The following is a 14,049-nucleotide window of genomic DNA, read 5'->3' as shown; positions in this document are numbered from 1 at the left end:
ATGTCAAACAACAGGTGACTACAATCTTTTAGCCAACAGCTGACACAATAACAAAATGGCTGGATTCAGATATAAGACCTGTGAAAGGATGGCCTGAGATTAAACACCTTACTGCAAACATTCAAGAGATGGCCAAATGTTTTACAGAGTGTGCTTCTTCTCCATTCATACTATGGAAATGGTCTGTTCCTCCATGTGGGGAAAAGGTAAGGATGAGAAATACGAGTGACAGGATTTTACCTGATGGCAGGTGATGAGCAAAGCTGTCCATACAAAGAAACCTGAGATAGCCTGAGCAGCAGTGGTCATGAGGAATATTGGCTGCTCCACAGCCGTGGGGCTGCCATCCTCTGGCATCCAGGAGAAGTTAGGAGCCACAGCTGGAGTGGTGGCAGTTGACCCCAATTTGGGGGCTGCAGTGACATCAGTCATCATTATCATGGTGCCTTTTGGTGTGAGGTTCCAGCTGGGATTGCTAAAGAGCTGCCCACGAGCCAAGACCTGTCAAGGAAGAGGACCAAAAAGCAATTGAATCCAGCTGAAAGGAGTCAGGAGCGTAACAGCAACAGTGCTTTGCATCTCTCACATGCCTTTCACCAGGCTGCTCACATGTTTTAGGAACAGGACCTAGATAAGTCTGCCACTGCCACCCCTCGTGACACAACAAGTCATGTGGTGTTCAGGAACCTCTCACATCCTCCCTGAGATCCTGAAACTGCCATTGCCATTGTCACCACCCTACTGCAATAAAAATACTTCAGCACAAGATGAATAGAGCATTTACCTGAGATCATAGAATCATAAAATGGTTTGGATTGGAAGGGACCTTAAAGATCATCTCGTTCCAACTCCCTGCCATTGGCAGGGACACCTTCCAATTGACCAGGTTGCTCAGAGCCCCATCCAATCTTGCCTTGAATACTTCCAGGGATAGAGCATCCACAACTTCTCTGGGCAACCTGTTCAGTGCCTCACTACCCTCACAGTAAAGAATTTCTTCCTAATATCTAATTTAAGCTACTCTCTCTCACTTTAAAACCATTCCCTCTGGTCCTATCACTGCATGCCCTTGTAAAAAGATCAGAAGGAAACATCTAAATCATCCATACTGGAAGATGACAGGTACAACTAAGTTAACAGCTCTGCTTTCCATAAAAGTAGGGGCTATTCGGCTGTGTCTTAAGTGTTATGGTTAGCCTGCCAAGCAGCAACAGGCAACAACAACACGTGCCACAGTGTCACTATGCAACAAGGGGGGTGAGGGGAAGAGTATCCTTTATTCCTTCAGCAAGCAATCCCACCTCTCCTACTGCCATGTTGAAAAGCACACTGTCCAAAGCACCCTCATTGAAAGGATATGCACTGAAAGCTTTCCTCGCTTTGAGAGCATGAAAGTCATGCTTCTACCAAACATTGTATGGCACAGTACACTTAGCCAGCCTGTTATTAATTCTACTAACTTAGCATTATTTTCTACACAATGTGAATTTAACCTGATTGGCTTTTAAAAGCCAGCTGACCCATGAAAACACCCACAACATGGAAGATCTCAAATCAGCATGACCCTTGGCCGTTTCCTGGATAAAAAGCTATCTTCTTTCAATGGAACAAATTCTTGAAGGTCTAAGATCTAAAATAGCTATTATTTTCAATTTGGTTGTAAGCAGGCTCTAGTGTGACCTCTGGACTGTAGGATGATAATCCACTTAAACCAAGATCACAAGCAGGCAGCCATTGGTTCTACCCATTAGAAGAGCTGCTTCTGATGTGGTTGCAGTAGAGACGTGGCTGTCGAGGGGAACAGCACAATGTTGCCTCCTTCTGATAACCTCCTAATAGTTTTTAGAATGCCCTTTCTGTAAAAGCACAAGCTCTTGCACAGGCCTTTATGATCAGTAGATGGAAAGGGGTTTAGAAAGGCCAACAAGCCATCTCCACAGTTTACAACTGCAGCAGGGAAGGACACGTCTGTCATTTACTGACAGGTCATGACACAACACAAATGAGAGCATACACTCGAAGATGAACTGTCCCAGCTCTGCTGCACCTGAAGCCATAGCACAAACTGGGGAACAGGTACCCAGTAAAAGCAGAAGGCCAGTAGCAAGTCCCCTCCACATGCACTCTTAAGATGTGCAAATGGCCCCACCAGCACAGGCTTTTCCAAAACACACACTTGCATTAATGATGTGCAGCACTCTGATGTTACTTTTGCCACAGTCCACCTCATTTCTGCTTTCTTCCACAAGGGAAAGAGAAAAATCCTGGGAAATATCTAGATTTTTTAAAGCAGATATTATCTTACTATACACGGAACTGCACAACTGCTGTAGTTTAATTTACAAACTAATCGCCAAACGTGGCTTTTCTTTGTTCTTTCCAGTTGTTGTTTTTCCAAAATAGCCCCGCTCTGAGTTACAACTTTCCATAACCACATGTACAGCAAGGGTAATTCCTTTCCAGTCCTGATTAGTACAGGAAATACAATGGTTCAGTTTTGAGCTTCAAAACATACATACACACACACACGCACATTTCATTACCTATACTCTATCTAAAAATTTGGAGAGCTGGAAGACGATGTCACAAGGTAGCAACTGAACACTCACAGTGCTGAGAGAGTGCTTCCACTAAGCTCATAAAGGGCACATCTAGAATGAAATCAGAGCAGATGCACCTGTGGTTAACCTAGGTCTAAATAAAGTCCAGCCAGCTGCAAGCTTGCACATCCCATGCACTTTGAGAGATATGCAAGAGAGGAAGCTGCTAAGCCCTTCCTAAAGTTCATGGGGGAGAGGATCTGTACATCAGACCACAAGTGGTAGGAGGAACAGGACCTAGACATCCATACTCCAGCTAATCAAACCACATCAACAGCACAGTCCCAAATGCAGCGTCAGTACCATCAGCAGAAGTGAAGATCTGAAAGGGAATTGTTCTGTGTCTTTGCACTCGTTTTCAAAGAAGTGGAAATAGCATAAAGTGATCAACAAGCATTTTGACATGAGAAGGGTTATGTATTCAGAAACAGGGTCACTTATAAGTTCAAGTTGTGTATGTAACCTTAACACTGCCCCCTTGTGATTATACATCAACCACCATTAATTACATGATTGTCTATCATTCTTAACCTAATCCCCTTTAATTGACACAGCCACTGAAATTAATAACTCTTTCCAGCATTGTGTTCTGAAAGAAAACATACAAACCTTCCTACAAACTAAGGTTCCACTCCTCCTATGCCAAAACCCAATTCACCTCACCCCCCCGTTCCTCAGGGTTGCCCCTGAGGACAGCTTTTTATTCACTTGATACTTTTTACTGGTTCTATGCATCAGTTGGCAGTTCATTCTCCTTGCTAGTGAAATATGGTGGAATGCTGTACTCCCAAACCTGCAAAATTAACATACACTTTCCGAATTATCCCTTCTAATCTTCTCAAGTCCCACACATCATAGCTACAGTGACAGGTATAAGCAGTGCACAAAGCTGTTATGAAAGACTAGTGTATGCAAGAAGCCAAAGCTGTGAGAGCAAATCTGGTCTATACTTAAGAAAAACAGATAATAGCACAGATTTAGAGCCTTAACCAGGTGAGTGGATTTCAGCTCATTCAGTACCCCAGATCAGCCTTTGAGCTCCTCTTTTGCTTTGTTAAAAAGAACATCACGAGGGTGGGCTGTTAACTCACTTTACAGGTCTTTCTTCTGAGAGGCCTCTTCCCCTGTGCAACAGGACACAAGTCTAGCAAACCATTAGAACAGGTTTCCAATAAAGGTGGTGCCTGGGAGCACGTCACAGCAAATATGCTGCCTTGACAAGCTACAGATCAAGCACCTTGGCATAAACAGCTTCCCTCTTACCTGACACTGTGAATGTGTTTTGGCACTTGTTTCCTGGACACCTACCTCCATCACAGCCCAAGTCAGTGCCACAATATACCTTCCTGCTTCCTCTCACAGCTGGGTAAAAAGATACTTTCCAACAGCCACAAAGCTATTCCCTATTCACTTCCATCTTCTCCACTCACCCACTTTGCTACTCCAGTTGTGCAACGACCTGACATCAGTCAGGCTCCTGGCTGTGATCTCTTTCCAGTGCTCCTCCCAGCTGGCTGTATTCCTCTGTTGTTTCTTGTGCATTTTAAGCTCCCTGGGACAACTGCCTTTTTGTTCTCTGCCCATACAGTTCCCAGCACTGCAAGGTACCAAACCATGAGGAAGGCGCTTGACATTACCATATGTAAAATCAGGGGCATTTAGAAACATGAATTACCAGTGCAATACAAATCAATCTAATGCATAATAGATTTTGGAGAGTTCCTTACTCTTCTGCCATATCTTGTCTTCTCTGCCCATCTCTTTCATCTCTACCTCATTGCTTCCAGTTCAAGGGAGAATAAAGTTACTTATTATTCTTATTCTCCCTCTCTGGAGAACACTCCTAAATATATCAAAGGAAAATATTTCAACACTTCTAAATTTCACTCTTAGAGCTTTCCCCATCTCCAACTGACTACCTTGCTCCCCCCGGAGGTAACCTGAAATATAACAGGATCAGGGGAACAGAGAGCCAGGAAAAATGCCAAACTTTTGGAAACTGGAAACATGCACACATAAAAGTACACCTAGGTACTCTCAGGGCTTTTGAATGCAGGCTTAGGTGTATTTCAGGATGGCCACAGGAAACTTGGATCAGAACTATACGATTCTTCTACGTGGGTTACATGAGCTTCAGGCAGTGCCTAGGTCTGTATGAGGTCTTATACCCAAAAACCTCAAAAGTGGAAGGCAGAGATCACACCCCCATCCCCTACAAGCTGTTACCTGTCCCTGCTCAGAAGTCATTACAAGTTACACACGTTAGAGCAAGATGGGACCTCGTACTACCAGGGCATTTAGCTTAAACACCAACCTTAGTACCAGCTTAAACTTATCTAACAGATCTTCTGAAAGCACTTTAGGAGTATTAGGGGCTGCTCTCAGTGCAAGCAGGGGAAAAGAAAACAAAACAAAGCATGTGCTATTTCTATCAAGATAACTATCCTGATGAAAACCTAGAGATGCAATTGGATGCAAAAATAGGATCTTTGATAGAGAAGAGGCTCTAAACTGCATGGGGACAGATTCTGTTAGAGACAGCAAACCGACATAAAGTTAGCAGGGATGTGTCCACATGGCCTACATCCACAGGAAAACAAAAGCGCACTAAATCTCCACCAGGACAGATTGCCAGTCCTGTATCTTTTGGAAACAGAGATCTTCTGTCTTCAACATTAACATGGCTGCTTCTTCCACTGAAAATACACTCAGAACAGTAAACATACAGGATGTGGCACAAGTTAAAACAAAAAACTTCACTTCTGGCTTGCATAAAGGCATGGAAAATCTTACCACTGAGCAGGGGCTATTTCTACATAAACAAACATAAATAGGGAAACCTCATTTCTGACGCAACAAAAGTGGTGTAAGAGGAGAAAAGAAAGATTCAGGCTTGGTCCTTCAGTTCCGTGGGGTATTTCTGAACAAATATTCAACCACAGTCTAGTAAAGGAGGAGGTGGCTGCCTGCTCTGAGCAAGACCTACCTTGGTGCAGGTAGCAAAAGAACCCAAAACAACATGACTCTGAAGCCATTCTGTCCCATCTGCAAACACAATCTGTGTTTTTAAAATAGATCATCTCATCCAAGGCTGAAAGTATTTAATTTCTAAACTGCTGAGAGAGCAAAGAATGATACACAAAGCTATCCCATGAAAGAGTCTTAACAGCTAAGCTTCCTTCTGCTGTACATGACACGATCCACTAAAACACACACGGCCTGGCTGAAAGGCTCTCCTGGAGAGCTACAAGACAAGAAAATGTTCGTCCTTAAAACCTACTCCACATTTACCCTGGCTTTAAATATCCACCATGCTGACCTTTGTTTCTGTTAAGATACCACAAAACCATTTTCCACTCCCCTTTCAGTTCTTACTCCTCCAAGAGTTTCTTCATTAAACTATCCTTATTCCTACAAGAGTTTCTCCATTAAATTATCCTTATTCTGGATCCCAAAAGACCAATACAGAAGTCCCATGCAATAGCTTAATCAAAGTCTGAACTTTCTGCATCTATTAGGACATGAGCAAGAGCTTTGTATTAGTGAAAGCAGGAGCATAACATTTTCTCAGAACGTGCCCTAGACTCACAAGGAATACAAAAACACAGGACAAAATGGTTCAAGGTTTATTTTAAACTATTTTAATTATAACAATGCCTAGAATTGCCAACTGGGATCAGCTCTTTCCATTGTGCTAGGCATACATGATAAATTCCGTAATTGATAGATAATTGATTTAAGGTCTTTTTCAACACCCAAAGGCATGGCATCACCAGCTGATGTGGCAAAAGGTAGAAAAGAAGAAGAGGACAAAATAACTCTACACAGTAAGAGAATCAGTGGCACAGCTCAAATCAGTGATAGCAATCCAAGAAAAACCAAATGCTTTTACATTTATTACTTCTTAAATTGCTTTTGCTCTCTGGGGTGGCATCTAGTTTACTTAGCTATGAGACATGGAAAGGTCCCAACAGTGCATTTTTAAGCTCTCCAGTAGCACTCCCCAAACAATCTGAGTTAAGTATGTGACCTGGCATGCGATTTTAACAAGTACAACTCATTTACATTTTACTACTCATGTTGGGCAAAGCTTCCTTAACATCAAGGCAGTGAAAGTCACCCCACAGCACACACTTCATACAAAGGCACATGTAGGTAACTCTGAACGCACGTGAGCAGTGCTGTGCTCGGCCAGAAGACAGGCAAGACTTACAAACATACGCAGTGATTGAATCTAGTCACTGCACTTCATGTCATGCTCTGTCTGTACAACAAATTCCAGATCCAAATGCAGTTGTTGTCAATGTTATTTCTAGAGGAGTGAGCAGTCTGAACACTGAAGAAATGTCCCAGTCACAATTTTCACAGCTGTCGGTACACTCAGTGAAACAAGAGAAAAGAGTCACTGGAACATAAAACCAGTAGCATCAGCACGAGAAGAAGAGGAAGACCATCAGCCTCAGAAGCAGAAGGTAGAGGAGTCAGGCAACGAGGAAGACCAAACTGCAGGGCAAGGTACACACCCACTAAGCCATACTCAAGAGATGATACCATGCCTACATACACATAAAAGCACATCCTACACACAAACAATTTAACCTTCAGCAAGGTCACACCACTTCTTTTCTCATTTTGAGGAAATAAATATCTGAGAATACCACAAAAATCTTCTCCACTTGCAGCTTACACAGCCCCCACCCATTTTGCTAAGCCATAGTCATCCAAAGAGAGAGCAGCTTCCCCTCCCCATGTGCCCATTTAAAAACCCAGAATCAACAATAAAACCCTTTTACCCTGAGCCATGCACTCTTCTTTCCAGAGTTTTTTTCTGCTCTATTAATTTCTGTTGTCTCGCTGTATTAGCACAGCCCTCCTCTCCCCATCCTCCTCCTCCTTTTTTTTTTTTTTTGTGAACTGACCAACATTATGATAGGTCAACATCCAACATGGAGTCCCTTTTTTGGAAGGGCACAGAAAAAAGAGAGAAAGGGGGAGGGAGATGAGGAGAAGGCATGTTCCCCAACCTTCCAACTGCTCCTCTGAGAACAGGATCAAACACACTTAGGCCATGCACTGCACCCCTTTCCCATACTCACATCAGTCCCACTCCACACAAACCAGTCAAGCCCCCTGTTCCCAGGGGAGAAACGCAGTAAGCCTACAAAGATATTCTGCAACTGACAGAGGGGAAAGAGACAACAAGAAAAAGGATGTGTTGTAAACAGTTGTGTCCAGCAAGACAGAGGAAGTTTGGTTTTCATTTTCCAAATTCTCAAGAACAAAGTCAAATCAGAACTTATTCCACCACCGCCTGCACTCGTTGTTCCCCACTTCTGAGTGCCAAGACAGAGCAGAGAGTAGTTTTGAATTTGCCACAGGGTATACAATTACTCTAAGAAGAATCAGAAGTCAAACTATACAGCAGCATAGGAAGGTATTAAATATGTGGAAGTCACATGCAAAGGGAGATTTTTTAATATACTGGAGTACACTTTTCTACACAGAATATAACACAGAATCTTTCACATGAGATCAATACTTCAATTTACCAAGCAAATGTGCTGGAAGAACCCAGACATCTTATCACTGGCCTAGGCAACTGTGCAGCGGTGCACTGAGGGCAGTGGCACATCTGACTTCCCTAACAATCATTCCCTGATGCAGACATGCAGCAGTGTGGTAAAAACAGTGATTCTCAACAAAGCACCCAAGGCGACTCACTATGAAGCCATTCTGTTATTGCTAAAACAACAACTGGTTGGCTTATTTTTGTTTGTGGGTCGTTGTTTTTCTTTCTTTTTTTTTTTTTTTTACCGGGCCATAAGACACATACATCCTTCTTAATTTCCGAAAATCACAGACTCCTAATTTCATGGCTCCTGTCTGACATTACCCCCTCCAGTCTCTCCTGCCGTGCTACTCCATCAAGACAAATAAAAATCCTACAGAGGCAAACTTCTGAAAGCAGGATTGGGACTTTTGTATTCCTGGACTCATGGGAGAGGAGAGTTCCTCCCCACACAAAAGTCCTAGATATATCAGCATTACAGCTTTGCTAGTTAAAGAATAAGCCCAGACACAGTACTTCTCTTACGGAAAGATTACCTCTGGAAGTTCACAAGCAACGCCTGGAGGAAGAAACCGTTCTAACCCTTGATGGCTAAAGCACAGAGAGAAGAGGCAGCATCAGAGGGGAAAATCTTGCCCAGCACCGTCTTCCAAAGACTACTTACAGCACAGGAGTGGCTAGGAGCTGCTCCCCTTTTCCTGTCTCAGCACCAAAGCTGACCACAGAGCTTTGCAGAGAAGTCACCAGTACTGTTAGAAGCTGACACTAAAACACATTTCGAGGCTATTCCAACACCTGCCCTCTCTATCCAAAAAGCCATCAACAGCAACGCATTTTCTCTATACAGAAAGAAACACACCACATATCTAACTGAGGGGGTGCGCTTAAAAAAAAAGACGAAACTTCAACCCAGTGTTTCCAGACACTGTAACATTAAATTACCCGGTTGCGGGAAGTTGCCTAAGTGGGAATTTATATAAATAACTTCTATCTTAAGACTCTCGTAAAATCAGCGCCATCACAAAGTCATTGGGAGGGGGGAAGGAAGTCTGTAAGGAGGAGGAGTGAGGTCACTCCCAGCTCCCATGGGACAATTAGCTGCAAATAGCTTCACCCACCACTAACCAGCCTTTCCTAGCAAAACTGGCAAGGAGACAAGGTGTGGTGAGCCATGAAGAGAAATTCACTCTCTTCTAATCTGCCTCTTCAGGTGACTGACGTGTCCAGGTTCATTTTAAGCAACCTGGACAGAGGCACAGCTATGCTCATTACTGCTGCCTGGGCTGGAAATGACCAGGCAGCTGCAGGCTCCCAGCAATCAGCTCAGCAGCCTCCAATCGCATCCATGACATGTTCTGCAGCCTGGGGAGGGAACGCTGGGTCGGCAAGGTCAGCTTTTAAGGTATTATCTCATCTTCTTGAAGCCTCACTGCCGCACTACATAACATGTTGCAGTCATTTTCTTTGCTGAATCAGAAGGACCTTTTTTTACTTTTTTGCCACAGGGTTGGTCAGGGGCCACATGTACACCATACCTGGGCAGAGAGGAACACTTTCCGGTTAGACACAAAAAATTTCAGGCCATGACACCATCTCTCTATGCTCTTGGTCACTCTCCATTATACAACATTCTCAAATAGCTGATCCTTTCAGCTTCATCAGATTCCTGGGCACTGTGACTACAAGATAATAATAGCAATATTCCCATCCTTTCAGTGCAGAGACAGACTTAAGAGTGAGCAGGCAAATATCCAGGTATTCTATGGATTAATGCTGCAAGTAGAGCATGTCAGTTATTTCCCTTTTCAGGTTTCCTGTCAATTATGCCCCTCAGAGGCTATAAAGACCTGGTCAAACACAGATACAGCACAGTTCCTGAACAGCTTGCCTATACACTGCACTTTCCCTGGAGACAGCTTGCTCTGTTGCTTTTCCAGACACGCTACTTACAGAATCACAGACAAAAACCCAGTGGAAGTTAAACTGCCTTTTAGATTAGACAGAACCTGGCTATGAGCAAGTATTCCAGTTCCCTGCCTCTCTCTAGAGGAGAGAGACTCTGAGGTGAGACTCCTTGAGGGTGGCTGCAACTCGCTGCTTTAGCTGGCAGAATTTCGCTTCCAAAACCGTCCTGGGGAATTGCTGCTCTAAAAGCACGTCCAGCTGTTCTCTCCAAAAGTAGTCCATAAAGAAGGAACAAAAGAAAAGAAAGAAAAATGCAGGGGAAAAAAAAACACCACCATCAAAACCCTTTCCACATGGGTGTTTTCAGTCCATTCACAGCAATATCTTAGAGTTATTTTAGCTAAGTGTTTTAATCCATTTTATCAGAGTGTCAAACCACTTTCAGAGTCTCAAGTGTTCTGGTAGGGTGTAACGTCTTGACAGGAAACCACTCTTCCACCACAACAAAGCAAACCCCAAAGAGTTTGGGAAGAAGCGAGAACAGCACACAACACACACACGCTGCTTCAAGCAAACAGCTGGGCAAGTCAGCACTCAAAACTCAAACACAATGATGCTCTCTACAGCACCTTAAATTTCCAGGCCCTTGGCGAGCCCAATCAATCACAACCACTAAAACAACGAAAAGCTTCTGCCCCCAGCCCTGGCCGTTCAATAACACACAGCTGCTTTGTTACACAGACAGCCAGCAGCAGCCCTGGACTAGAAAAGCTCGACTGTACAAAGGTTAAGCGCAATTTCTCTCTGAGACTGTACTATCCTCGTCATTTTGTAGATAAGCCACCCTGTACATTCACTGCTGCTTTCCTTGGTTTCCTCGATTTTAGGCTGAAAACACTGAGAAAACTAGTCATAGAAGTGGCTCTTCAGAATCAACAAGCCTGATTTGAAACTCTGTAGTTTACCTCAGACTTCAGTACTCTGAACAGTACAATACTGGGCTCTTGAAGCAGTTAGGACCAAACAATAAACATCTCCTGGCAAATTCACTGCACCCACCACCCATAGCTGCAAGAGTTTAAAGAATATCCTTTGAGCTGCTGGAAAATGAAACAGGCACTTCTGCTAGAAGGAGCAGGTAAGAGTTTATCTCCATCACTGCCAACATAAGCCAATTAAACATGAACCCAAAACAGGAGGGGAGAGGGAGTGAAGGGTCACATGGAAATTAAAGGGTTGTCATCTACATCAAAATATAATTATTAGATGTTTAAGTTAATTCAGTAGTAGAAAGGGACTACCTTTTTATTTTTGGGGAGGAGGGTAGTGTTTCAAAAGTTAATCTGAACTGGAAAAAAAACCACCCCACCCTTCCTTTATCCATGAGAAGAACCCTAATCCCTCAACTGTAAACCGCAAAAGCTCACCTCCCAGCCTGCTACCAGCAAACAGGCAAACAAGTTGACAGAGAACAAGATTTCTAGCTGGATTCTATCAAATGGTTAGAGACTGGCCAGCTCAGAATGTTTTCGTTATGCCAAACCAGCCAGACACGTTGAACTTCATATTCTGACCATCTTGTGCATATCTAAGAACTTTCCCCTTTTAACTGCCACGCGTCCCAAGGAGACTGACAAGCAGAAGTACAAAAGTTGCCTGTACAACAAAAGTACAAAAGTGGTTGGGAGGTGCTCTTCCCCTTGCCCCACATCTCCAAAACACCACCTGCCCAGCGCTCAGAGCTGACTGTAGAAACCTGCGCAGAATACAAAGGAAAACATCTGCCCACACCCCCGAACTGGCTGGGAACACTGACTTCAGTAGTAAAGCTTTCCTGATCATTTTACAGCAAGACTGAATCACTCCTGCTCCAGATGCAGGGGTGCCCATCTGCTGCGTATGTACCACTTAGGCTTTACAGCACAACCCTAACAATGATGGTATCAAGGACCTAAAAACCTGCTCCACTAGACCAGAGCAGACTTGAAGCCCATTTTCTTGGGGGCAATGGTGCAAAAAAGCCTGAAGTAGGCCTTTGGAGAATAACTTCACCATAAGAAAAGCTCTCCCTAAAGCCCTATTGTTTGGCACTTAGCCAACATCCTAAAAGCATGAGAGTTTACTTTTTTCAACAGTGCCACACAAATACAGACCTTTAGTACTAGAAACCTGAATGACACGAACATCTCTGGAGAAATCTGTGTTCCCTTTAAGGGAGGCTACTAAGCTCTTAGAGTCAAGGGTAACATCCACCAACACAAGTTCAAAGGCACAGTTAACTGCTGTGTTAAAAGAGGTGAGTCTTTGTTAGTGGGATGTATGCTTTATTATGTTTTCATCGATTGTTTTCCTTTTCTTGCAGGATAAGAAAGACATTTCTATTCATCCTATTAGCCTTTGCTCTAATATTGATCAATAACTTCTATTTTTATCTTTGACAGAGGTAAACAGTCTTCTCTCTGGGGAAACCTGTCCTTATGTCTTCAATAATTATTCCTGTTCAAGCTCCCTATGTGGCAAGAACAGTTTCAAACTTTCTGTAAGCAGGAACCATCTTCAGTATTTCCTCAGGATTTTCCCACTCCTCCTCTCCTCCCACTCTTGACGGCTTCACAGTGCTCCAGGCAGCTTTCATAAAGCTGTGCCTGAAACCACTCTAGTCCCTTTCCACAATTCATCAGAACCCAGTCACGCACATGTTCCTCCAAAGCCCTCCTTCCACTACACACTGCAGCTGCCAAGGCTGAGTTAGCCCTCACGGAGCAACCGAAATTTCAAAACATCACCAGCATCCAAACAAGACCCATCATAACTCACCTGAGATGCAAGAGAACACAGCAACGGTCTCCTCACACACACCTACCACACCAGCACATGCACACGGTGTCTGTCAGTCGGCTCAGCCTGAACCACAGGCAGCCACCGCAAACACAAACCTGTTGCCCACCACCCTGCTGTGGTCTACGGCGCTCCCAGCCCATCCAGGGCTAGAACAGTGACAGCCTCCCAGTGCCACCCAGGAGGGAGGCAGCACCGGGGAGCGCGGGGGCTGTGCCGGTGCAGGGGGAGCGGCCGGGTGGGCTGCAGCAAGGACGTGTGGCGGGCGCGGGAAGGAACCGGGTGGGCTGCACCGGGAGAGGCGGACTATCCCCCCGGGAGTGTACTATCGGGAGGAGGTTCTGCGGGCTGCACGGGGAGTTTGTGGGGAGAGGCCTGCGGGAGGAATGTGCGCGGACGGGGAGCGGCGTGGCGACCCTGGGACGGACGGGGGGCACGGCGGGGGGAGCCGGGCGGAGGGCTGGGGGCAGCGCACGGCGGCGATCGCGGGGGCTACGCCGGGGAGCAGGAGGAGGGATCGGGGAGGGAGGTGGGGTGTCGCGTCCACACCAGGACGATGCGAGCGAGTTCGTGGGGACCGCACCGAGCCACCCACCCCGCCAGCGCGGCTCCTCCGGCCCGCCCGCAGCCGCCCCCGCGCCCCGGCTCGGCGGCCACCCTGCCCTCCCACGTCTTACCCTGCAGCGGGCGGGCGGGCGCGGCCCAGCCCGGTGGGGCGAGGAGGGGTCGGGTCGGGCCCTGCCCGCTGCCCCGCGGGCGGCGCCGGCACCGGCGCGGGGGCGCGGAGGCCTCAGGAGCCCATGGCGACGCCGGGCCCGGCTCGGCCCGCCCTCCGCGCCTGCGCACGGCCCCGCGCGCCCCGCCCACCGCCCGCGCGCCAGCAGGGCCGGGGTGACGTCACCGCCCCGCTCTTAAAGGGGCGGCACCACCCAGGGGGTGACGCGGGGTCTGCCGCAGGGCCGGGAGCGGGGATGAGATTCCCGGAGATCGGCGCTTCAGCAGCGCTCTCTCCCCAGCAGGCCGGCTAAGGACAGCACTGCCCTGGGGCAGATTCCCCCCGAAGCAGATTTCCACCTCTAGCTCAGTGCCGTTTCCGCCCACACTCCGGGGGGAAAAAAAAAAAAAAATCATACATAG

At 46.0% G+C, this 14,049-nt stretch overlaps 1 protein-coding gene across 4 annotated transcripts in view; it reads right to left on the bottom strand.

The window, feature by feature from the left end:
- TMEM184B (transmembrane protein 184B) overlaps nucleotides 1-13,730 on the bottom strand; it is a 30,863-nt gene extending 17,133 nt beyond the window's left edge. For all 4 annotated transcript variants that reach the window (XM_050323560.1, XM_050323562.1, XM_050323561.1 and 1 more), the window contains exons 1-2: nucleotides 13,590-13,730; nucleotides 241-501 (exon numbers count right to left, since the gene is read on the bottom strand). In XM_050323560.1, the coding sequence (XP_050179517.1) occupies nucleotides 241-441 (201 nt within the window). In that variant the 5' untranslated portion in view covers nucleotides 442-501; nucleotides 13,590-13,730. The remainder of the gene's footprint in view (nucleotides 1-240; nucleotides 502-13,589) is intronic.
- Between the last annotated feature and the right edge of the window lie 319 nt (nucleotides 13,731-14,049).

Source organism: Myiozetetes cayanensis, unplaced genomic scaffold (genome assembly GCF_022539395.1).
Source record: "Myiozetetes cayanensis isolate MyiCay16 unplaced genomic scaffold, myiCay2020 scf3, whole genome shotgun sequence".
Lineage (NCBI taxonomy): Eukaryota > Metazoa > Chordata > Aves > Passeriformes > Tyrannidae > Myiozetetes > Myiozetetes cayanensis.
Note: the sequence above shows the minus strand (reverse complement) of the source record. Positions and strands in the feature narration are given on the sequence as shown.